Here is a 26,895-nt window from a genome sequence, read left to right on the forward strand (position 1 = left end):
TCAGGAGGATTAGTACAGATGAGGCTCCAGGTGGCCACTAGCATTTTGTTTAATCTTGCGCAGAGCAGGTCTAAGTACCTTGGTGTTTAAAAATGCCAGCAGCTGTGGTATAAGCCTTGTCTACGCTAATTTCAGAAAGGGGAACTACTCAAAAATGAGGAATCTAGCTAAATGGCAATTAGAAGGTACAGTCATAAAAGTGAAATGCCTGCAAGCTGCATGGAAACTTTAAAACACCATAATAAAGGCTCAAATTAAATGTATACCTCAAATTAAAAAACATAGAGGACTCTTGTTAGTTTCTACACTACAGTGGTACTCCCAATGACGTAAGTTGCCCATTACATTGACTTAATAACTCCACCTCTGTGAGAGGCATAGCGCTTACATCGATGTAGTTAGGGCAACTCTGTGTCCCTGTAGACACTTTGTTACTTACATCATTGTTAGCTGTCAGCCCCATGTGGGGCTGATAGCTGGGTCCACGTGCTCTCCCCCCCCACCCGCCCTGAAGCTGACAGCCTGAGCTGTCAGGTGGGTGCTGGGCTCACAGCTGAATACCTCTGACCCCCGGTGCTGACAGCCCAAGCTGTTAGCCAGGTGCCGGGCTCACAGCTGGAATCCCCCCCTGCCTGGGAGCTGACAGCCCAAGCTGTGAGCCCTGTACAGGGCTCAGTTTCACAGCAGGAAGCCTACCAGCAGTGAAATTGATGTTCTTGTCAGTTTCACGGCTGCTATTGTTTCATGTTTTGTCTCCTGCTCCTGCTATGGGGGCGGGGTACCAGCTGTGAGCCAGGTGCCACATTGACAGCCAGGGCTGGAGAGGATATGTTAAATAATAGCAGCTGTAAAACTGACAAGAATGTCAATTTCATTGCTGGTAGGCTCCCTGCTGTGAAATTGAGCCCCTTGCTAGGCTCACATCTCTATCAGCCCTGGGGTGGGCTCTAGCTGTAAGCCCCCTTTGGATGTCAGTGCCCACACTCCGGCTATCAGTACCCCACAATGCTCCACTTCAGTCCATGTAAGCACTTCTGGTGAGAACGCGCACCACCAGCAGAAGAAGGGTAGTGTGGACGCCAACAGCTGAATTAATTGCTGTGGTGGCTGTAGGTTGACCTAACTTAAGTCGATCTAATTTTGTAGTGTAGACAAGCCTCTAGAGAGAGAAACTGGAACAGAAGTAAGCAGCTTTTGTGGCATTTTGGGTTCTGTTATAGCATCTTCCATCCAGATTCACCCAGAGCTTACCAGTGTCTTTGGAAGTAGAAAATGCACTGTTCTGAATATTTCACATGGGAATAAAAATGAGGGAAAGTACTATCCAAAGTACAGCTTATTAGAGATGATTGCTGGGCTGGTTTTCTTAACACTAGGTGGCATTGTAGTGCAATAGATTCTGACTAAGTGGGCTTTGGAGTGGGTTGGGAAACATACTTGCCCACTAGATGAGGAGTGAATCAAGCTACTCATATGGCTCTCAGATAATCACTTCAAAAAGTGCTGCAGTTGGGGCTGGCAACTAAACCCTGAAAAACATGTCCTGCAGTTAGACCCAAAAAACCGTATTCTTTGCTGATGTCTTCATTGTGCTCCTGGAGAGATGAGAGATCAATAGAGTCATAGAGTTTAAAGACGGAAGAGATTGTATAATCTGACACTCTGTATATCACAGACCATTAAATTGCACCCAGTTACCCCTATATTGAGCCCAATAACTTGTTAGGCTTCCTTTCTGGAAAATATAGCCAATCTTCAATTGAAGACATAAAGAGATGGAAAATCCACCACTTCCTCTGTTCAGTGTTTAATCATCCTCACTATTGTTTTAAAAACCTGTGACTGATTTCTAATTTGAATTTATCTGGCTTCAGCTTCCAGCCATTGGTTCTTGTTATGCCTTTCTTTGCTAGATTAGAGAACTCTTTAGTACCTGAATGTTTTCTCCCTGTGATGGTATTAATACACTAATCAACCATTTCAAAATCTTCTAATGGATAAGCTAAACAGATTGCTGTTTTAAGTCTCTCACTGTTAGGCATTTTTTCCAGGCCTCAAATCATTTGTGTGATTATCTGTCCCCTTTCCAATTTTTCATCATCCTTTTTTTGAAAATGTGGACACCAGACCTGCATGTGGTATTCCAGCATCAGTCTGACCACTGCCATATACAGAGTTACAAACCACATCCTGCTCACTACTCCCCCTTTTATACACAGTCATCATTTACCATTCTGCCAGTCTGTGTTAGCCGCAGATTTTATCAGCAGTGATTTTCTATTTACTTCTGGATCATTGATGAAAATGTTGATTAACATATTCATACATAGTACTCATCCTGGCAAAACCTCACCAGAAACACCCCCCGTTCAATAATTCCTCATTGAAAACTGTTTTTGAGATCCCTCAGTTAGTGAGTTCTTAATCCCTTTAATGTGTGCTCTGTTGGTATTGTATAGTTCTGTTTGTTAATCAGAATGTTGTGTGTTACTAAGTCAAATACCTTACAAAAGTCAAAGTATATTACGTCTATGCAGTTACCTATATCAAGCAAACTAGTAATCTCATCCAAGAATGAAGTTGTTTGTTGGACAAGACCTATTTTCCGTAAAATCTTATTTACTGACATTACTTATATTCCTATTCTCTAATATTTTATCAACTGAATCCCATATCATTTCCATTATTTTGCCTGGGATTGTCCTCAGTTATTGTTGGACTGGAAAGTACTTAATCATCCTCCTATGCTATAAGAACATCATTCTGCTTCTTTCCAAATACGGAACAGACTTATTTATTAATTGCTTCTGCCTCTGCTGCTTCATTATTCACAAGTTTACCATTTCCATTGAGTAATGGGCCTTCACCATTGCTAGAATTTCCTAATATACTTTAACAATTCCTTATTGTCTAGCTCTGGCAGCTAAGGACTTTTCCCTGATCTCCTTAGGCCTGGTCTACACTTTGGGGTGGGGGATATCAACCTAAGATATACAACTTCAGCTACAAGAATAGCGTAGCTGACGTCAACGTATCTTAGGTCGACTTATCTTGCGTCCTCACGGCGCGGGGTCGACGGCCACCATTCCCCCGTCGACTCCGCTTCTGCCTCTCGCCGCGGTGGAGTACAGGAGTCAACAGCAGAGCGATCAGGGATCGATTTATCGCATCTACACTAGTCCCTTATACATTTTTCTGCACTTCTTAACTTCTAATTTACATCAATCGCTATCCGTTCTCCCCACCTCCCCCCTTTTTCCATTAGTTCTAGAGTGCTTTTTTGTTTCTAATTTCTGTCCTTGCTCCTTTGCTGTAATAGGGTTGTCTTTTAGCTAAAGTACTCTTGGCCTTCAGCTCCCGCCCAAGGGCCCTGAATTCTTCTATAATTTGGAGCAGTGGTTCTCAACCATGGATACGTGTACCATGGATACGTGTATGCAGAGGTCTTCCGGGGGTACATCAACTCATCTAGACATTTGCCTAGTTTTACAACGTAAGAAGCACTGACAAAGTCAATACAAACTAAAATTTCATACAGATAATGACTTGGTTTATACTACTCTATATACTATATGCTGAAGTGTAAGTACAATATTTATATTCCAATTGATTTATTTTATAATTATATAGTAAAAGTGAGAAAGTAAGCAATTTTTCAGTAATAGGGTGCTATGAAACTTGTGTATTTTTATGTCTGATTTTGTAAGCAAGCTGTTTAAGTGCGGTGACAGTTGGAGGTACACAATACAAATCAGACTTCTGAAAGGGGTACTATAGTCTGGAAAGGTTGAGAACCACTGATTTGGGTAGTTCTATGTGGTGCCAAGTCAATGTGTAACATCAGCAGTGGAGATTTTCTGGATGACTTCATAATCCCATCCAATTTTGTGGTTGCATTTCATATTTTCATTCCCTGGAGACAGCACACCATTCTTTTTTGTCCTTGGGTTCCTTGGTAAATTCTCTGTCTGCTCTTCTTAATATGGAGTTGCTGATGACAATTGTTTGCCTGAAGATGGCTGAACAGTCTCTGATAGTACTTGCTTCATACGCAAGAAAAATCACCAGGTACATCTCCTGTAGCTTTCTTTTCCATTCATCCAGAGCTACATTGTCTGATAGTTGACTCGCTGAATAACTGATAACAATTTGATACTTCTGGCTGGGTTGTATGACTCGCCCCCACCCTCTGCAGGTTCCAAATTGCCAGTCTGCTCTGGTTTCTATTCTCTCCAGTTGTCTTATCACTGATCCTTTCCCTTGTGGCATATCTGACCACAAATTCCAAATGTGGTTGCCCGAGCAGTCTTTTTTTCCCCTCTGATGTGCAGCGTTAAAACTTGCACTACCGGACCATGTATTTTCTAGTCCAGTATGGGAACAAATCTTGTCTTTCAGAAGAAAGGAAAACATGCACATCAAAGCAGATCACAACAGTTGTTCCATCCATTGTCTATATCTGCTACCTGATGTAGAGCCAGACCTAAACAGTAGGAGCTACGCTCCCTCCGAAACTCTTCTATTTTCCATTTCTGTATGCTTGCTCAGGAGTTTGCCTGGCAAGTGATTTATATTAAACCTCATGGCTCAACCCTTGTTAATAGGGAGGAATTAGGTACTCAGACTTCAAACACTCTGTCTGTTCAAAGCCACCAACACAAACAGACTTGTCTCAACCGGCCTGATCACAACCTTCATGAAGAATAGACAAACAGACTGAATGCAGTACTCACGAAGTCCCTCTGCTTCTGAGCACAGGATCTGCAGCTAGGTGTTTGCTGCCAAAGGGTGGTTGTTTTTTTTTTGTTTGTTTGTTTGTTTTTTAATAAGAGCAAGGAGAGGTGCATTAATAGGTGACCTTTAGCCCCTCATTAACAGCTGTTACTGCCAATATCAAAGTGTAGGGGCCAAAATCTGGAGAAGTCTCCTTTCTTATCTCCAACCTCCTCCCAAAATAAGACCTGAGCTACGCTAGCCATATTGTCCAAGATAGGGCACAAAAATTTTCCCGATATAATGTAGTTGACCTAACTCTCATTTTAGATGCAGCTCAGTTGATGGAAGAATTCTTCCTGCAGCCACCTCTCAAGGGAGTGGATTTACTATAGTGATGGAAAAAACCTTTCTGTTGCTGTAACAGGTGTCTACTCTGCAGTGACTTGGTTGCAGCACTGTAACTGTGGAGTTGTAGTGTTTGTATTGTACACACATAACCTAAATTAATATTGTTGTTGGTTGGTATCCAGTGGAAAAAGTAGTAAAGCAAGCAATAGCTCATGGATTAAATATCAGTATGAATTTCCAGTGTGAAAAGGAAGAACAGATAACTGGGCTGTCCCTTTCACCCACTGTTATCACCTTTGTGTGCTTTTCACATTCTTTAAAATGTAAAACTGGTGCAGTATGTTTCATGAGAATATAAACCCTTTGCCTATTTCCAGTTTGTTCTCAAGTCCATACCTTTTCCTAAAGATCTGTTTTTTCAGATGAACTGAGCAGCATGGCATGCAGCATAATGCCAGTCCAGTAACTACAATGCTTTTGCACACACCTTTTACACACACTGGATACACGCTACTAAGAACAAATATTTAAAATAATAGTCACATGTAGGCTGAAAAATATTAGAATCTCTGAAAAGGGAACTCTGTACATTACCTATCTATTGATGTTTAACGTAGCCAATAAGATTAAAATGCCATTATTTGCATCTTATTTTTCCAGGAGCAGCTTTTAGTGCCGGACTGACAGGAGGAATTAGTACATCTGTAGCAGTGTTTTGTCATGAGCTTCCCCATGAATTAGGTAATTAATTCTGTAAACTTCAAATGTAGATGTTTTTGATCTCTTTGACATTGAATGAAAAGGTACTATATGAAAAATATATCCACAGGTTATCACAATAGTAATGAGGGTAAACAAAATGCAATGTGAAAACCATTAGGACGACCATTTACACCAGAAGAAATTCACATAGAGAACATGATTATAGTATGCCATTATTCAGTGTGTATAATCAGAACATTAACGTGTATTTTAGTAGGAATCTAGCATCATCAGTATACGTTCCATTCTGTATGTGAAACTTTCAAAACGCATGTTATTAGAATGTTCTTACTGAATACATTTGAGTACGTTGTTGGTTGGTCATGTACTTGTGAATGTATTGTTCTGTCAGGGATAGGCATCTGTGAATTTCATTCAGCTAGGAGTCATAAGGAGCCTTACTATATCCACAGCCAGTCAAGCCTGTTTGATATGGGGCCCTGCAAATAGAAGAGGTGTGCTGCTGCATCACATTGCATATGGTGATACTAGAGAAAAAAAATTGCATAGGCAAAAAGGAAAGTTTTATGAACATGACTTTTTAAACTGCAGCCATCTTGCTGCTGAACTGCTGTTTTGGCATGTGCTATGATGGGGAGTCGGTATGGATTATCAGGGTCCATACAATTCATAGTAGACTGAGTATATGGGAGAATATTTTGCTTCCTTGAAAATTAGGAGTTCCAGGCAGGTATGTGTATCTGAAATCCATTGGCACTAGGATAGAATTTTTAAAGCAGTTATTCTTTAAGGCTAGCCTTATCATTGCCATTTTACAGATATTTTTTTCACAGCTCAGTATGGGTAGTGATATGTTACAGTCCACTTCTCCTTGACTATTTTCCCTTGCTGAATTACAGTTCTGCCATTTGCAGTCTTCTCCATCCCCTAGAAGTTTTGTAACTGGAAGACCTTTTGAGACACTGTTTTCTGAGGCCCTGGTTTCACTTCTAGAGATTTTTAAGACTGGGGGAAAGAATAAAATGATCATACCAGGAATTAAAAGAATGTTGGCAAGTTTTCTCTCTTTAAAATTATCCTTTTGTCTTTACTCTCTGTTCTTGCTTTCTCCAATACACCATACTTTTGTAGTAGAGGTCACTTCTAGTGTTTCAAACAAGCATATATCATGAGTGACGTGTCCAGCTAATGTCTGTTATTACCCAGAGAGGACCTAGGTAGGGGCTTGTTTGTGCTCCTCCAAGAGAGCAGTAAAGCCACAAAATACTTGTAAAGCTTTTAGAGATCTTTGGATGAAAACCACGATAGAAGTAAATCAGATTTAGCCTGCCACCATCTCTCTGAGGCAGGTAAGAGATTACAGATGGGGTAATGCAGAAGTTTTTAGTATTGGACAACAATGCTACACACAACAGTTTAGGACAAGAAGTGAAACTGCTGGAGAATTTAAGGAATTGGAATGTATGTTATTGGAGTTAGAATTTGTACAGGATAATGGAATTAATTTAGCACCTTGTCATAACCATACAGCTAAGTGTAGCCTAGAATTTCTCCTTACTTGTAAGGGGTTAAGAAGCTCAAATAACCTGGTTGGCATCTGACCAAAAGGACCAATGGGGAAAGAAGATACTTTCAAATCTGGGGGGGGGGGGAGGCTTTGTTTGTGCTTTTGTTTTTGTGTTCTCTTGGGAAGCAGAGAAGCACTAGGTCAGAAAACTCCTCCTATAAACCATCCTAAAGTGAGTCTCAGTATTGCAAAAAGAGTAAGTAAATAAGGCAGGGCGCGTTAGATTACCTTTTGTTTTCAACTTGTGAATTTTCCCGGTGCTAAGAGGGAGGTTTATCCCTGTTTTTTGTAACTTTAAAGTTTTGCCTAGAGGGGAATCCTCTGTGTTTTGAATCTGATTACCCTGTAAGTTACCTTCCATCCTGATTTTACAGAGGTGCTTCTTTTACTTTTGTTCTTCATAATAAAGTTCTATTTTTTTAAAGAATCTGGTTTACCTTTTTGGTTGGTATGTTATTCTCAAGCCTTCCCAGGAAGGGGGTGTAGGACTTGGGAGGATATTTTGTGGGAATAGGAATTCCAAGTGGTCCTTTCCCTGATTCTTTGTCTAAATCACTTGGTGGTGGCAGTGTACTGTCCAAGGACAAAGGATTTGTGCCTTGGGGAATTTTTTAACCTTAGCTGGTAGAAATTAGTTCCTGGCCAATGGGAGTGCGGAACCAGTGCTTGGGGCAGCACGCGGAACCCTGTGGGCCCCCCTGCCTAGGAGCCAGACCTGCTGCTGATTGCTTCTGGGGCACAGTGCAGTGTCAGAACAGGTAAGGACTAGCCTGCCTTAGTCAGGCAGGACCACCGACTGGGCCTTTTAATGGCTGACCAGAGCCACGGTGACCCAGTGTCTTACATTCCGTGACCCAGTAGTGGGTCGCGACCTGCAGTTTGAAAACCACTGCTGTAGGTAGCCTCCTCTGAGAGCCCCAGCTCTGATGGAGGTGGAGGGCAAAGGACATATACTGAGTTTTAAAGGATCACTCAAAATTGGTTTCAGGCAAGCTGAGAGAGTTGCAGTCAATATATGTTGCTTCTGTTGATGCTCACTGTATGAGAGAGGAGACTTCTATATACACAGCTAAAAAGGTGGGTTAAAAATTAACAAGTACTTTTGACCTACTTTTAAAGAATAATACTGAACCATTCCACTCATGTTATTCACGGCCATTACTTGAATACGTTAAGGCCAAGTTTACACTACAGACGTATATTGGTATAACACCGGCACCGACAGAAAAATCCACACCCCTGAGCAATGTAATTATACTCACCTAACCCCCCCCATGTAGACAAGCACTGTCTTCATCACAGAATCATAGAATATCAGGGTTGGAAGGGACCTCAAGAGGTCATCTAGTCCAACCCCCTGCTCAAAGCAGGACCAATCCCCAACTAACTCATCCCAGCCAGGGCTTTGTCAAGCCTGACGTTAAAAACTTCTCAGGAAGGAGATTCCACCACCTCCCTAGGTAACGCATTCCAGTGTTTCACCACCATCTTAGTGAAAAAGTTTTTCCTAATATCCAGCCTAGAACTCCCCCACTACAACTTGAGACCATTACTCTTCGTTCTGTCATCTGCTACCACTGAGAACAGTCTAGATCCATCCTCTTAGGAACCCCCTTTCAGGTAGTTGAAAGCAGCTATCAAATCTCCCCTCATTCTTCTCTTCTGCAGACTAAACAATCCCAGTTCCCTCAGCCTCTCCTCATAAGTCATGTGTTCCAGTCCCCTAATCATTTTTGTTGCCCTCCGCTGGACGTTTTCCAATTTTTCCACATCCTTCTTGTAGTGTGGGGCCCAAAACTGGACACAGTACTCCAGATGAGGCCTCACCAATGTCGAATAGAGGGGAACGATCACGTCCCTCAATCTGCTGGCAATGCCCCCTACTTATACATCTCAAAATGCCATTGGCCTTGGCAACAAGGGCAGACTGTTGACTCATATCCAACTTCTCGTCCACTGTAACCCCTAGATCCTTTTCTGCAGAACTGCTGTCTAGCCATTCGGTCCCTAGTCTGTAGTGGTGCATGGGATTCTTCCATCAACAGAGCTACCGCCTCTCGGAAAGGGAGACCGACAGGAAAAGCTCTCCAGTTCACCTAGGAGTGTCTCCACTAAAGTGCTACCATGGCATAGATGCACTGGGGCAGCTGTGCCACTGTAGTGCTGCATGTGAAGACAAGCCCAAAATTAGAAACTTTAATCCCAGGTGGATTGAATCACTTAACCAGCTGTTTCCACCCTCTTCTGCTCAGCCTTCAGTTAATTTCTGTCTGTAGAAGGCTTTCGGTGATCTATGAGCATTGGTTGAAGTGAAATTTCCCATTCTTCTTTGAGTGCTTTTCACGACAGTTCCAGTCAGGTGTGCGCCAAACGTTGGAAAGTTTTCCCTTAGCAGCACCCGTTGGGTTGGCCATGGAGCCCCCTGGAGTGGTGCCTTTATGAAGCTGCCGACCCACCCCCTTCAGTTCCTTCTTACCGCCCATGACGGTTGTTGGAACGGCATTTGCTTGCCTCGCAAGTGCTTCCCTTAGCTTGTGCGTTAGGTCTATAGTTTAGCGGTTTCAGTTTTTAGTTTATAGGTTTCAGTTCTTAGTTTAGCATAGTTTATTATATTTTTGGTTAGGGACCATGGTTCCACTCTATTCCTTTCCTTCCCTCGGCTCCGGGGCATGCCTTGGGGCCAAGGGTTTAAACCGTGTGGGACCTGTAGTAAGCCCATGCCAATTGGCAACTCCCACGATGTGTGCCTGAAGTGTCTGGGGGAAGAGCACCAAACAGACGTGCAAAATTTGCAGGTCCTTTCGACCCAGGACGAAAAAAGAGAGGGCTTCCATCTGAAACAGCTTTTGATGGAGTCTGCTCTCCATCCTCAACCTGTGTTGGAGCGCAGGGTCCTGGGGCTGAGCGAATCAGTGTGCAGCGCTCTGGCCTCAGTGCGTGATATGGCACCAAGAAGAGTCCAGAGACCCTCACGCAGACTATCTGGCACTATTACCACTTGCCGGTACTGCACAAGCAGAAGGAAACTGACAGAGGCCGCTCACAGAGGCTGAAGGTGTCTCAGCTTCTGGGTGCATCCTGGGAAGGAGCACTCAGCGCTCAAGGGTCAAGAGTCGGCACCATTGACTTCAGTTCCCGGAGGGGGACCACTGAGTCCAGCCCCCCGTGACTCCCTGCACAAGCAGTACCAGGTGGAGGAATTGGAGTTACCCTCCACCCCAGACACTTTCGTAGCTGCCTGGGAGTTGATAGAACTGGCGGCATCGCAACCCCTGGCGGTCAGGGACAAGCCTCCTATACCTCCATGCCCAGCGCCATCTAGAGGGAAGCCGGCTATGATGTGGCATTCTCCTGCACGGCACCGTTCTCGACACCGCTCACAATTGCCGAGGCACTGGCAGCCATCTCGAGACTCCTTACACTCCTCCCCAGCGCCGCCCAGGCAATCCAGATCTCCAGCGTCGCTGGAACGGCATTGATCTCTGCCATCGCTGAAACCACATCAATCGCCGGCACCGTTGGAGCACCGACGGAGTGGCACCAATCTCCAGCACCCAGCTCTCTGCACCGATCCCCTGTGCAGTGTGGTCATTGTCCCTTGCCGTGGTCGTCCAGGTCCAGATTGGAGTCATCAGACTCAGAGGCGGAATCATTCTACTCCCGCCACAGTGAGCACTGTTCCCTCAGACATAGAAGCGAGGCACCTGTAACTTGGCCTCCACACTTGCAGCCTCAGCCGCAATGACTTGGACCCCCTCGGCTTATCAGCAGGCCCAGGGTTCATTCTCCAGGGGCTCTCGTTCGGTTGTCTCCAAAACCAGAGCACCCCAATCACCTAGGGATTGCCTGGCCCCTAAGGGATTGGATACAGCTACTTCCCATGAGTGGGCTTCCAGGTCATCACAGAGGTTGCTGCAGTGACAACACCAATTGTGGACCAGGCTACCATCGCTGCAACGAGGGTCAGCCCACGGGTCTCCAATATCAACCAGGAGGAGGCCAGAGAGGTTGAGGGACAAGAGGACCCCGTGCTACCTCTAGCCTCTTCATCCTTGTCCCCTGATGAGGCAATGGCAGGGGCCTCAGCTTCTGGACCTCCACAATAGACCATAGGGCATACCAGGACCTCCTGCACAGGATTGCCCGTGACATGGGGTTGAAGGCAGAGGAGATTATTGAACCTGAGGACCCTATCGTCGATATCCTAATGCCAGAGGGCCCATCCAGGGCGCTCTGCCCCTGATCAAAACTATACAGAGCAATGTGAAAAGGCTCTGGCAGACCCCGGCATCCATCCTTCCCCCCACTGCAAGGGGTGTCGAATGCAAGTACTTTGTCTCGTCCAAGGATATGAGTACTTGTTTTCTCATCCGCAGCTGTGTTCCCTGGTGGTCACCACAGTTAATGAGAAAGAAAGACAGGGGCCAGCTCCGAAGTCAAAGGAGTCAAAATGGTTAGACCTATTCAGTAGGAATGTCTATTCAACTGCGGGCCTGTAGCTGAGGATAGCTAGTCAACAAGCTATCCTTAGCAGATACAACTTCAACTCATAGGCCTCAATGTTGAAGTTTAAGTAGCTTATACCATTGGACTCCAGAGCCGAATTTATGGCTATCATTGAAGAAGGTTAGTCAGTGGTGAGAACCTCCCTTCACGCTTCCCTGGATGCGGCAGACTCTGGCCATAAGAAGGGGTGCATGGCTGCAGGCGTCTGGTCTACCTGCAGTAGTGCAGCAAGCCCTGCAGGACCTTCGGTTCAAGGATGCAGGGTTATTCTCAGACCAGACTGATTCTAAGCTGCACAATTTAAAGGACTTCTGGGCAACGATGAAGCCTCTGGGGATGCATACCCCAGCACCCCAATGAAAACATTTCAAGTCCCACCAGCAAGAGTCCTACCCTCCTCATCCTAGACAAGACTTTTTTTTTTTTTTTTTTTAACAGACAGAAGGCTAGAAATTCTAAGTGCAAACCACCCCACTCCCAGTCAGGGCAAGGCCAGGGCCTGACCAAGCCATCGTCAGGCTCAAAGCAGGCCTTTTGAAAGTGCGCCCGAGGACGGTGTACACGCCATGGCACCTCCCCCTTTTTGAATCGCCTATTCCACTTCTACCGTGCATGGTCCCAAATAACATCGGACCGCTGGGTTCTGTGTACAGTAGAGGTGGGATATTCTCATGCAGTACCCGACCACTACGATGCGGGGTTGTCTGGCCTTCCTCGGCCACATGGTAGCCTGCACTTATGTGGTCAGGCATGCCAGACTCAGACTCAGGCCACTCCAAGCGTGGCTTTCTTCTGTATAATGCCCAAGGCATGACAGGCTAGACTCAGTACTTCCGTTGCCACAACAAGTACTCCAGTCCCTCCAGCGGTGGCGCGAACCCCATACAGTGTGTGTGAGGGAGTTTCTTTCAACAGCCGACCTTGACCCTAGTATGGACACATCATAGTCGGGTTGGGGGGCACACCTGGGGGACTTCCAGATGCAGGGGCTATGGTCGCAAGACGAGCTCTCTCTTCATGTCAATATCGGGGAGCTCAGAGTGGTACGATTGGTGTGTCAAGCATTCCTGTCCGTACTGCAAGTCCAGTACATGGCAGTGACAGACAACACCACTGCCATGTTTTACATCAACAAGCAGAGGGGAGTATGTTCCTCTCCACTATGTCAAGAAGCCCGTCAACTTCAAGCCTAGTTCATAGCCCACTCCATTCACCTGGAGGCATCTTATCTGCCAGGAGTGCAGAACGAGCAGACCACCTTAGCAGATCATTCTTTAATCACAAGTGGTCCATCTGACCGGATGTCATACACTCCATCTTCCAAAGGTGGGGATTTCCCCAGGTCAACCTGTTTGCCACCAGGAACAACAGGAAATGCCCAATATTCTGCTCCTTTCAGAACCACAGACCGGGCTCCTCCTCAGACATGTTTCTACTACCCTGGGGAGACCACCTTATGTATGTCTTCCCGCCAGTCCCTTTTGTGCACAGGGTACTGGTCCAGATCTGCAGAGACCAGGTGAGGGTAATCCTCCTTGCTCCAGCTTGGTACACCACGCTTTTGGTGCTGTCAGTGGACGACCCAATCTCTCTACCACTCTGCCCCAACCTAATCACACAGGACCACGGTTGCCTTCAGCACCCAGACCTTCAGTCCCTCCATCTCACGGCCTGGAAGCTTCATGGTTAAATCCAACGGAGCTCCTGTGCTGGAGTCCTGTCAGGAACGTCCTTCTCGGACGAGCAGCAGGAAACCATCCACCAGCAGAGTCGCTTATTTAGCTAAGTGGAAAAGGTTCACCTGCTGGTGTGAGGAGTATCATGCACCTCCCTTACAGGCATCATGTCCGCTCATCTTAGAGTACCTCCTACACCTGAAACAACAAGGCCTTGCACCATCCTCTATTAAAGTACACCTCGCGGCCATCCATCCATTCCATATTCGCAAATCCCATGGTGGGGCGTTTCTTGAAGGGGCTGAAAAGGTTATACCCACATGTTCGTCAGCCAGTACCCGTGTGAGACCTTAACCTGGTATTATCCATTGTGACAAAGCTCTGTCCTTGCCTCCATGGGTCCCACGTGTCCTGGCAGATTTCGCTAGCCTCAGAGGCTCACTGTGACCCTCCACGTAACCCTTCTTTCTCTAGAGACAATGGTCACAGTCTACTGAGCCATTTTCATCATAAGCCAGCGTGGGAGGTGAGGAGAAGTTATCCTTCCTTGCACAGTCTCTGTCTCCCAGTCTCAGTGATTAATCAGGGGGCAAAGGTGCAAAGTTCTTAATTGGCCCCAGGTGCCTTAATTGACCTGGAGCAGCTTCCATTTCACTTAACCTGGTACCAGGGATTTGTTTAGCCTGGAGCTAATATATCTATCTTCCACTACTTTTCTATAGCCATCTGGCCTTGCCCCGTCACAGCAGGCTCATGGGGCCCCACTTTGAGCCATTGGCAACTTGCTCTTTGCTCTGTTTGTCCTGGAAGGTGGCCTTCCTGGTTGTTCTCACATCAGCTAAAAGGGTGTCTGAGCTGAAGGCACTAACTTCTGATCCACTTTACACAGTCTTCCACAAGAACAAGGTGCAACTCAGGCTTCACCCAGCTTTTCTTCCCAAGGTGGTGTCTCATTTTCATACTGCCCAAGATATCTTCCTGCTCGTTTTTTATCCCAAGCCTCACATCAGTGCCTGGGAAAAATAGCTTAGTTCACTGGACGTTCTGAGGGTGTTGGCATTCTACATTGAGCTTACTAAACCGTTCAGAAAATCAAACCAACTATTCGTGGCAGTTGCAAATCGGAGAAAGGACTCACGATCTCTTCTCAGCGTATTTGTCTTGGATCGCAGACTGTATCTGCACATGCTCTGAGCTGGGCCAAGGTCCCAGCTCTGCCTGTTATGGCACACTCCACAAGAGCTCAAGCTTCTTCAGCAGCATTTCTGGCCCAAGTCCCGGTACAGAAGTGCAGAGCTGCTATTTGGTCATCGGTGCATACATTCACCTCTCACAACGCTGTCACCCATCACGCTGGAGATGATGCAGCCTTCAGAGTGGTGCTCCAATCAGTGGTTCCTTGACTCCGCCCCCACCTCCATGGTAGAGCTTGGAAGTCACCTGATTGGAATTCATGTGAACAAGCACTCGAAGAATAAACGGTTACTCACCTTCTCATAACTGTTGTTCTTCAGGATGTGTTGTTCACGCCCATTCCAATACCCACCCCCCTTCCCTTCTGTCGGAGTAGCTGGCAAGAAGGAACTGAAGCGGGGGTCAGGTCGGCACGGTCATATATTGAGCGCCATAAAGGTGCCACTCCAGGGGGCTCCGCGGCTGACCTAACGGGTGCTGTTAAGGAAAAACTTTCCAACAATCGTGCACACGGCACACGCTCTCACCTGATTGGCATGGACGTGAACAACACATCTCGAAGAACAACAGTTATGAGAAGGTGAGTAACTGGTTTTTTTTCCTAGCATGATTTGGTAATCTTGCACCTGAGAATCGTTATCAGTGAAGTTAGTCCCAGAGTAAGTGATTAATAAAATACACCAATCAGAACACTTCAGGATATTTTAGTTTCCAGTGTTCTGCAAATTTATGAAAATCTGGAGTGGTCACATTCGTAAGAACATTTTGTCTTGTCCTCTAATTTTTGAAATAGTGCTTACTGCTGAAAAAGCACTGAATGCTAAACAGTGCTGAAACTGATAATTTATTTGAATTAAGAAAACAAAACTGAATTTAACTTTCAAAAATCAGAGTAATAAACTTTGAATATGCCACAACACTTCTTCTGACAAATGTTCTTAATCTCCAGAATCCTCATTCTGGGCCTGATTGTCCTTTTATTAAAGTAAATGGCAAAAAGATGCTGATGCAAGTGCAGAGAAGGATTATACTTTAATGCAGTTTTGGAAAGTATGATGTAAATACCGGGCATCATATCTCACTCTTCAACTACTGTTTGGGTTACCCTAATCTCTGCCATAATGTGCATAAGAAATCAGTCAACTAAAAAGAACTTCAGGCAGATGAGGACAGTCAGACTTACTTTCCCTATTATAAATAATGTTAAAATATTGTGTGTTTGTGTTTAGATATATATTTTGAATCCCTGCCCCACCGCACTTTGTCTGTCACTTGTCTGTGTGGTTTGTAAATGCTTTCAGACGGGGACTGTGTGTGTTGCCTATTTGTACAACACATAAAACAATGAGGTCCCAATCCTGATTGATAGCTCTGTTACCACTCAACAATAAGTCAGTGGCTAGAAATGCAAAAGCAGATAGGACTACTGTGTTCATAAGCATTTGAGATGTGATAGCTACCTGGTAGAAATCTGTTTCCGAGTGGGTAAAATATTTAATCTGGGGGAAAAATTCATGGAATTAACAGATTAGCTGTGAATCTGTCTCTTGGAAAAACAAGATGTTCTAGAGGTATGGATGAGATTTGTGCTGAAAACACAACAATTCACTGTGCACGGTAGCAGGAAAGTAGTCGGTAGATCAATCTGCTTTGAAACTATGGGTTTCAGAGTAACACCCGTGTTAGTCTGTATTCGCAAAAAGAAAAGGAGTACTTGTGGCACCTTAGAGACTAACCAATTTATTTGAGCATAAGTTTTCGTGAGCTACAGCTCACTTCATCGGATGCATACTGTGGAAAGTGTAGAAGATCTTTTTATAATAGATATAATGATAGATATTACCAGCAGGAGAGTGGGGTGGGGGGAGGTATTTTTTCATGCTTTGTGTGTATAAAAAGATCTTCTACACTTTCCACAGTATGCATCCGATGAAGTGAGCTGTAGCTCATGAAAGCTTATGCTCAAATAAATTGGTGAGTCTCTAAAGTGCCACAAGTACTCCTTTTCTTCTTTGAAACTATCTTACTGTATCCAAAACTGCATGTACATCATAGTATAAAACCTTCCACCAGATGAACTAGATACTGATTCTATCAGTCTCCTATTTCTTTAAAGCCAAAAGATTGTTTGATCCAAATGAAGAATCATAATAATACCTAGCAGTTATATAGTGCTTTTCATCAGCAGATCTCAAAGCTTTACAGAAGAGGCCAGTTTTTTCCCTATTTTACATATGGCAAAACTGAAACACAGGAAAGGAAAGTGACTTTCCCTAGGCACAGCAGACCAGTGCCACAGCTGGGAAGAAAACCTAGATCTCCTGAGTCCAAGTTTAGTGCTCTCTCTACTAGGCTTCTTGTAGAAACTTCAGTGTTATGCAACATAAAATCTTCTTTTAAATCAGGGAAATACATAATCCTACCACAGTTTGTTACATCAAGATGCACTTAGGAGATAAAGTAATTTTAATAACAATGTATAAAAGTCAGCATGACTGACATGCTCTGAGTAGATGAGAATTTTTAGCATCATCATGTGTTCAGCATCCTGAAGAAGCTTATAAAAGCAGACATGAAACAGAGAAAATAAAGATTTTTTTTTTTTAGCTGTAAAAGTAATTGGAGAGGGAGCTAAGTGGCTTAAGTGCCACACTTCTGGCAAGAGTTCAACTCTTGAAATACAAGATGAGTCACATATGGAAAGGAACATTAAAATAACAGTAATCCACATTTCAGCTCTGCATTTGTTATGCTTAGGGGAGGCATGGTATGGTGGAATTCTGGAAGAGCTATATAGGGAAACTTGTATAGCATCTGTCACTCTTTGGTTGGGTCACGTCAGCATTCAGTCATTCAATTTCACATTGCAGTCAAATGATAAGTTGGTGATTTTTAAGGCATTTTGGAAGAAATGAGGCCTAATTTAGAGGGGGGAAATGCAAGTTGGAATTTTGGATGCTCTATGTAAAATCTAGGTGAGAACTGTTCTGTTAGCTAAAGATCTATTTGCTACAGACTAAAACGCTGAAGACTTAGTTATACCTTAAGGGTTCCACACAGCTGCATTCAAAGCTTTTTATCATGTCACACTAACTTTCACGGTGGTGTCCTTAAGATTGCCAAGGCCCTCTGGCAACTCCGTCGTCCATCCCTTCCCCCCTCAAAACGGTCTGGAAAGAAATATTTTGTCCCAGCCAAAGGGTTTGATTGTCTTTACACCGGCCCTACCCCAGGCTCGCCGGTGGTTTCTGTGGCCAATGAAAGAGACAAACGGGCATACCAGCTGGACCCCCAAAAATAAAGAGGCCAAACGGTTGGACCTGTTTGGAAGAAAAATTTATTCAACGGCCAGTTTGCAGTTCCATGTGTCAAACAATCAGGCCCTCTTGGGCTGATAAAATTTTAACTTATGGAACTCCATCCATAAATTCAAGGAGTGCCTCCCTCAGGGTTTGCCCCAAGAATGTGGCACCCTGGTCGAGAAGGGCACTGCGGCTGCCAGGTGCTCCCTCCAGATGGCATGGGACACAGTGGACCTGGCAGCCAGGGTGGTCACATCGGCGGTGGTCATGAGGAGCGGTACCTCGCTTAAGACGTCCGGACTCTCCCAAGAAATGCCAACCTCCATCCAGAGGGCAAAGGGAGTGGTCTCTTTTCGGACCAGACGGATGTGATGCTTCATGGGCTAAAAGACACCAGGGCCATCTTTCGCTCTCTGGTCATGCATACACCTCAGCCTGCGAGAAAGCAGTTCCGGCTGCCACCTAGGCCTTGGCAAAGGGTCTGCAAGGAGAAGGGGCAGAGTCATTAGTTTCAGCTGCTGTCACCCTTCCTCCAGTTCACCTGCACAGCCTGGCCCAACAAAAAACCCCAGGGGCCAGAAGCACTCATTTTCAGGGTGCGGTTGAGAGCAACACCCCAGTCACCTCCCAGGATCCACCCTACTCTTTCCTCAACAGTCTTTGTCCCTTCTGCTTGGCCTGGTCCCGAGTCACCTCAAACAGTTGGGTACTGGACACAGCGTCTCAAGGTTGCACCCAGCAGTTTTCGGCTGCCCCTCCTTTCCACCCTTCCCTCCTTCCCATCCATTTTCAGGGACACTTCTCACGAGCAACTCGTCAGCCAAGAGGTTGAGAACCTCCCGCCCGTGAGGGTGGTGGAGGAGGACACTTGGGACATGAGAGGGAAAGGATTCTGCTCCCGTTATTTCCTAATCCTGAAAACAAAAGAGGCCATCAGACCCATTTTGGACCTGTGACACCTCAACACGTCTCTCAAAAAGTTGAAATTTCACATGGTCTCCCTGGCCTCCATTATCCTCTCCCTGGATCCGGGAGGCTGGTACACTGCCCTCGACTTGAAAGGTGCCTATTTCCATATTTCTGTATTCCAAGGTCACAGACATTTCTTCTGTTTTTTAGTGGGCAAACGCCCTTTCCAATTTACGGCTTTCCCCTTTGGGCTCTTATCGGCTCCAAGGGTCTTCACGAAATGTATGGCACCAGTGGCCGCTTACCTCAGACGTCGGGGGGTCCAGGTCTTCCCGTATCTCAACAATTGGCTCATCAAGGGCAGGTCTCAGGAACAAATGCAGAGAAACCTCGATCTGGTGCATTCCATCTGCTGCGACCTGGGCCTGTTGATAAATGAGAAAAAAATCCACCTTAAGGCCAGTCCAACACAGAGTTCATTTGGGCAGTTCTCAACTCCACGCGAGCCAGAGCCTTTCCTCCAGAGGTGCTTCTTCCGACCATGTCAGACCTGATCTCCCATGTGAAGAACCACCAACTCATAACAACAGGTTTCAGAGTAACAGCCGTGTTAGTCTGTATTCGCAAAAAGAAAAGGAGTACTTGTGGCACCTTAGCGACTAACCAATTTATTTGAGCATGAGCTTTCGTGAGCTACAGCTCACTTCATCAGATGTATACCGTGGAAACTGCTCATAACAACTCATAACAGCTCACACATGCCTGCAGTAGCTGGGCACGTACGTGGTCAGTTCTTTTCATGGCCACTGCCTTGTCGCAGACCCTGGTCTCTGATGCTTCGGACCTGGGCTGGGGAGCCCGCCTTGGTTAGCTCAGCGCTTAAGGCTGCTGGCTGTGGCATGATCTGGCCCTTCACATCAATTTCAGGGAGCTACGGGCTGTTCTTGCCCCACCTGAGGGGCCAGATAGTGCAGGTCCTTACTGACAATACCACCACGATGTATTGCATCAACAAACATGGCAGAGCCAGGTCGTCAGCCCTTTGCCAGGAAGCTCTCAGCCTTGGGGACTTCTGTGTGTGGCATGCCATTCATCTGGTAGCCATGCACCTGCGTGGGACCAAGAATATGCTAGTACAGCAGTTCTCAAACTTTAGCAACCCAAGGACCCTCATTTTGATTTTAAAATTTTCAGGGACCCCGCCCCCATTCTACCCTTGCCCCACTTCTTCCCACCCCCACTCACTCCATTCCCCCCTCCCTCTGTCACTCGTCTCCTCCACCTTCACTTGCTTTTACCAGGCTCGGTCGGGGGGTTGGGGTGAAGGAGGACGTGTGGGATCTGGGAGGGAGTTTGGGTGCGGGATGGAGTGCAGGGTGCAGGCTCTGGGTTGGGGTGCAGGAGGGAGTGAGGGGTGCATGCTCTGGCCTGGGGAAGGGGGTTGGGATACAGTGTGGGGTGCAGGCTCTGGGCTGGGGCAGGGGGTTGGGGTGTGGGAGGGAGTGAGGGGTGCGGGCTGCGGTAGGGCTGCGCTTTCCTTGAGCAGCTCCTGAAAGCGTCTGGCACTTTGGATGCGGCTCCTATGTGGGGGGCAGGGTGTCTCTGCGCACTGTCCCTGCGCACAGGCACAGCCCCTGCAACTCCCATTGGCCGCAGTTCCCTGCCAGTGGGAGCTACAGAATCAGCACTCAGAGCAGGGGGCAGCGTGCGAAGACTCCCTGCCCTCCCCCCACACACCCTTCCCCAGTGGCCACAGGTACATGCTGGCTACTTCTGGGAGCAGCACAGAGCCAGGGCATGCAGGGAGCCTTAGTCCCACTGCACTGCCGGACTTTTAGCACTGGGAGAGGGGGAAGAAGTTGATCAGTGGGGCCCGCGGACCCCAAGGAGTACCTTGGGAACCCCCAGGAGTCCGCGGAACCCAGTTTGAGAAACGCTGTGCTAGCAGATCACCTCAGCAGGACTGTCTCGTCTCGCCGCGAATGGTCGCTCCATCTGGAGGCAGCCAGTATGATCTTCTGAAAGTGGGGGACTCCCCAGGTGGACTTGTTCGCATCTCACCAGAACAGGAAATGCCACGTATTCTGTTAGCTCTGGGGGATGGACAGGAGTTCCCTGTCAGATGCTTTCCTGCTTCCATGGTCAGAAGCCCTGATGTGCACCTTCCCGCTGGTGCCATTGATCCAGGGAGTCCTCGTGAAGATTAAACAGGACAAGGCAAAGGTTATCGTGTTAGCCCCTGAATGGCCTCGCCAGCACTGATTTGGTACACTGCTGCACTTTTTGGTAACCATGCTGCTGCAACTCCCTCCCTGGCCCGACCTGCTGTCCCAGGACCACAGCTATCTCCTGCACCCAAACCTGGAGGCATTGCACTTGACAGCATGGCTGCCGCATGGCTGAATGCGGAAGAGCAGGAATGTTCGATCTGGGTGCAACAGGTCTTGCTGGGTAGCAGAAAGCCATCCACCAAAGCGACTTACCGTGCAAAGTGGAAAAGATTCACATTCTGGGCTTCGGATCAATGCGTCCTGGCCACACAGACCTTGCTGCAGGTGATCCTGGATTATCTTCTGCACCTCAAACTTCAGAGCTTATCCCTGTCATCATTTAGGATCCACCTAGCTGCTATTTAGACTTTCCACCCTCTGTTCCAAGGCAGGTTGGTCTTTGCTCACAATGTGATGGCCCAGTTCTTGAAAGGTCTGGAGCGACTTTATCCTCACGTCCGGGATCCTGTTCTTCCCTGGGATTTGAATCTCATGCTGTGGAGGCTCATGGGGCCTCCCTTCGAACCTCTGGCTTCCTGGTCTCTTCTCCTCCTCTCCTGAAATGTAGCATTCCTGGTGGCGGTTATGTCCACCCACAGAGTGTCTCAGATCAGGGCACTTATGTCAGAACCACCCTATATGGTGTTCTGCAAAGGATAAGGTCCAGTTACAGCTGCACCTGGCGTTCCTGCCCAAGGTAGTTTCCCAGTTTCATACTGGCCAGGACATTTTCTTACCAGTCTTCTTTCCAAAGTCTCATAAATCTGAAGAGGAGCACAGGTTACATGCCCTGGACATCCGGAGGGCACTGGCCTTCTATATCGACAGGACGCGGCCATTCTGTAAATCAACGCAGCTGTTCATTGCGGTGGCAGACAGGATGAAAGGTCGCCCAGTGTCTGCTCAAAGGATTTCATCCTGGATCACGGCCTGCATACAATACTGCTATGAGCTGGCGATTGTGCCTCCGCTGGCGATAGTCAAAGCGCACTCGACTAGAGCACAAATGTCATCAGCAGCCTTCTTGGCTCAGGTGCCGATCCAAGAGATCTGTAAAGCTGCTACCTGGTCATTGGTTCACACATTTACACCCCCATTATGTGCCTGCCCAGCAGGCCCAGGACGGTGCTGGCTTCAGCAGGGCAGTGCCGTAAGCTGGAAGACCGTAAACACCGAGTCCACCTCCGTGGACACTGCTTGTGAGTCACGTAGAATGGAATCGACATGAGGGAGCAGTCGAAGAAGAAACAACCATTACCTACCTCTCATAACTGTTGTTCTTCGAGTTAACTGCTCATGTCCATAACTGCTCATGTCCATTCCATTACCTGCCCTCCTACCACTCTGTTGGAGTTGCCAGCAAGAGGGAAACGAGAGGGTGTAGGGTCAGCAGCACCTGATATACTGGCACATGAGCGTGGCACTCAAGGGGGCTCCATTGCTGACCCTATGGATACCACTAAGGCAAAAATCTCTAAAGACCGTGCATGTGGGTGCACGCACACCTAAAATGGAATGGACATGAGCAAAGCATCCTGAAGAACAACAGTTCTTCGAGTGATTGCTCATGTGTATGCCACAGTAGGTGTTGCGTGCTCGCTGCGTGCACCGGTGCCGGAAGTTTTTCCCTTAGCAGTACCCGTACGGGGGGAGCACCGCTGCAACCCCTGGAGTGGCGCCTCTATATTGTGCTATAAGGGGAGCTGTGCACTCCCCCCACTCTCAGTTCCTTCTTGCCGCCAGTGGAGGTGAGTCAGAACTTCTTGCTCCAGCTCTGGTGCAGCCTTTCCAGTTGATCTCAGTGGTACTTTTAGCTAGTGTTAGTAGCTCGTAGAAAGTAGTTTTCAGTTGTTAGAGTGGGCTCGGGGCAGCCCCATGCCCAAGGCTTCAAGTCTTGCAACTCCTGTCACTGTTCCGTGCCAAGGAGTGATCCGCATGCTGAGTGTTTCCGTTGCTTGGGCGAAACTCACGTGAGTGAACACTGCAAGATCTGCAGGTCCTTCAAGCCACGAACTAAGAAGGAGAGAGACATCAGGCTTCGCACTCTCCTCATGGAATCGGTGCTGGCCCCAACTCCAGCACGCCAAGCGGACTCGGTGCCCGGCACTGTGTCATCAGGGCACAGCAAAAGCCCTCCACCAGCCGGCACTCCTCCCCTTCCAAGAAGCAGGGGAAGGGCTCCACCTCGCAGCGGCGCCGAGAGAAGGAAAGGGGAGAGACCTGTCCTGCGTTGGGCAGCCCTTTGTCGTTGTCGTCCCGCCCCCAGGCCCAAAACCTCCAACTCGTGCTGAGCGGAGTAGCCCGGCAGTGCCAGCACGCACATCTCTTGCGGTCAGGAAGCCATAGACGCCGGAGGCTCGACAGGCCGCACGAGACATTCTGAGCTTGCCAGTACACGGGGCTCCGCCACTGATGGGCCCTCGGTCCCGAGGCAAACCGCTGCCAGAAGCTCGTCAGACCTCCCCGGCGCAGCACAGCTCCTGCTCCAAGGACCACTCCCTGCCTTGTTCGACACGCGGTGTCCGGTCAACTTGCAGCTCGCATCCACCACCATCGACGCCAGCCAGGCTACCCGGTTCGACACCGTCCGGGCAGGAGTCTGAGGGTCCCTCCACGCTGCGCGGTAGCACTGAGACAGGCACCGGAGACGCTCCTCCTCGCAACGCAGTTACCGTAGCCGGTCTCGGCACGATTAAGTTCTTGCTCTGCCAGACATCGCACACGGGACTCTCCTCGCGCTTCATTGGCACCAGGACACCGTAGCTCCAGGTGCCAAAGCGAGTATCAGAGCAGCACTTCTGGTGGGTACCGGTCCTTGACGTCGAGGTCCCAGTCCCACAGAAGACGGTGTCACAGGCACCGTTATTCCTAACGCTTCTACAGGATCGTGCGCTTGGTGGTGTCCTCGGCCTTGGCACCCAGCCGTCCATCACTGGGCCGGACCAGGTAGCGCCACCGGGCCCTCAACATGGACAGTGGCAAGGGGCCCCATGGCAGGGGCAGTGGTGCCAATGGGCATCGTGGCTGCCGATGCCCTCCCAGACGGGAACCCGCTTGGTGGCCGGGGCATCCGAGGCTTCATTGACCTCTCTATCTCGGCCGAGGCCCACGGCTCTGTGCCGGCCTCCTCTCTGGCACTGGATGATACCATAACAGCACCGCCACCCTCTGCCCCGCAGGAAGATTTCAAGGTGCATCAAGACCTGCTAAAGCAGATGCTGGGCTGCAGGTCGAGGAGATGGAGGGCCCATCCGACTCCCTCCTTAATGTACTGTCTTCCTCGGCTCTGGGCCACCTGGCTCTACTCCTCTACCAAGGAGCAGCCAACATCTCCAACACCTTGTGGCAAATTCCCGCCTCTTTGGCCCCGATTTCCAAGAAGGCTGAGAGGAAGTACTTCGTGCCAGCCAAGAACCACGAGTACCTCTATTCTCACTGGCACCTAACTCTGGTGGTGGAATTGGTGAAACACCGGAAGCGACAGGGCAAGCCCGCACCCACCCCCAAGAATAAAGACGCCAGGAGGAAATTTTGGTAGAAAATTTTATTCCTCTTCAAGATTCCAGCTCAGGGTGGCCAATCATCAATCATATGACTTTAACCTATGGGAGTCCCAGCCAAAGGTTTTTCTTCCCCTAGTACGAATGATCACTCCACTCAGAGGTCACTCACCGGCTCTTCGGAGAGTGGGGAGTTCCCCATGTAGACCTGTTCGCAATCCACCAGAGCCGGCGTTGCCCCCCGGCTCCGGGGAGGCTTGGGGAGGGGCGCAATCTCAGATGCCTTCCTCCTGCAGTGGTCAGGCCAGTCTTTCTATGCTTTCCCACCATTTTGCCTCATCAGCAAAGTCCTGCAAAAAGTAAAAACAGACAAAGAACGTATCATCCTTATCGCCCCAGCGTGGGCCCGCCAACACTGGTATGGAACCCTCCTGGACCTGTTGGCTGCCCCTCCGAGGAGGTTGCCACTTCACCCGGACCTCCTCTCCCAGGATGGGGGCCACTTCCTCCATCTCAGTCTGGCCGCTCTTGTACCTGACCGCGTGGCTGCTCAGTGGCTAGATGAGGAAGTGTTTGGAAGAAGTCAGGCGGGTCCTCATGGAGAGTAGGAAGCCATCCACACGCCGGATGTACCTGGCAAAGTGGTCCAGATTTTCCAGGTGGGCGGAGGGGCGGGGAGTCTCCCCATCGTCCGCACTGCTCCAGCTTATCCTCAACTACCTCCTGTCCCTTAGGACCCAAAGACTGGCACCCACCTCTGTCAGGGTAGACTTGGCGGTCATATCGGCCTTCCACCCGCCAGTGCAAGGGCACTCAGTCTTCTCCCATACTATGACCGCCCGCTTCCTGAGAGGCCTTGACCGCTCATTCCCATGTGCTAGATCCCCCGTACCGTAATGGGACCTAAACCTGGTGGTGTCCCGCCTCACAGGACCTCCTTTTGAACCACTGGCCACGTGTTCCTGGTCTCACCTCTCGTGGAAGGTAGCCTTCCTTGTAGCAATCACGTTGGCCCAATGTGTCTCGGATCTCAGGGCCTGGACCTCGGAGCCCCCATCTACGGTTTCCATAGGGATAAAGTCCAGCTTCACCCACATGCGGCATATCTCCCGAAGGTGGTCTCCGCCTTCCATATGGAACAGGACATCTTTCTTCCCGTCCTCTGTCCTAAGTCCCATTCCTCCAACGGGGAACGCTGCCTTCACACGCTCGGTGTGCATAGGGCACTGACCTTCTATCTGGATCGGACCAAGCCGTTCCGGAAATCCTCGCAACTTTTTGTTGCCTCAGCCGAGCGTGTGAAGGGGCAATCAGTTTCCACCTAGAGCCTTTCTTGCTGGATTACCTCATGCATACACACGTGCTATGATCTGGCAGGGGTTCCCCCGCCACCGATCGTCAGGGCGCACTTAACGAAGGCTCAGGTCTCGTCGGCTGCCTATGTAGCCCATATCCCAATCCAAGACATCTGTAAGGTTGCCACTTGGTCCTCAGTTCACATGTTTACTTCGCATTATGCGATCGTCTCCCAAGCTAGAGATGACGCCGGGTTCAGCAGGGCAGTACTGCGTCCTGGCAACTCGTGAACTCCTACCCACCTCCAACAGATATAGCTTGGAGTCACCTACTGTGGAATACACATGAGCAATCACTCGAAGAAGAAAGGACAGTTACCTGTTCCTTAACTGGTGTTCTTCGAGATGTGTTGCTCATGTCTATTCCACATCCTGCCCTCCTTCCCCTCTGTCGGAGTTGTCCGGCAAGAAGGAACCGAGGGTGGGGGGAGTGTGCAGCTCCCCTTATAACGCGATATAGAGGCGCCACTCCAGGGGTCACAGCGGTGCTCCCCCTGTACGGATACTGCTAAGGGGAAAACTTCCGGCACCGGTGCACGTGGCAAACACGCTGCACCTTCTGTAGAATAAACATGAGCAACACATCTCGAAGAACACCAGTTACGGAACAGGTAATTGTCTTTTATGAGAGACAGGTAAGCATTTTTTTTTTGTTTTCATCAGACTGTAAACTCTGATTAAATTGTCAGTGGGAGATGTTTGCTACTTACTTTCAGTTTTAGGTCACTGTGAATAATCCCAAAAATTGAATTACATCGGACATGAAGTCTTCTGTTCTCATGGGGTGCATCAGTGTCACTTTTCACCCCAGAATTCACAAATAATATGT

The 26,895-nt window shown here is 48.2% G+C and overlaps 1 protein-coding gene across 2 annotated transcripts in view; it reads left to right on the plus strand.

The window, feature by feature from the left end:
- SLC39A10 (solute carrier family 39 member 10) overlaps window positions 1-26,895 on the plus strand; it is a 75,919-nt gene that overhangs the window by 40,177 nt on the left and 8,847 nt on the right. For both annotated transcript variants that reach the window (XM_048868447.2, XM_048868446.2), the window contains exon 8: window positions 5,725-5,805. In XM_048868447.2, the coding sequence (XP_048724404.1) occupies window positions 5,725-5,805 (81 nt within the window). The remainder of the gene's footprint in view (window positions 1-5,724; window positions 5,806-26,895) is intronic.

Source organism: Caretta caretta, chromosome 11, assembly GCF_965140235.1.
Source record: "Caretta caretta isolate rCarCar2 chromosome 11, rCarCar1.hap1, whole genome shotgun sequence".
Classification (NCBI taxonomy): Eukaryota; Metazoa; Chordata; order Testudines; family Cheloniidae; genus Caretta; species Caretta caretta.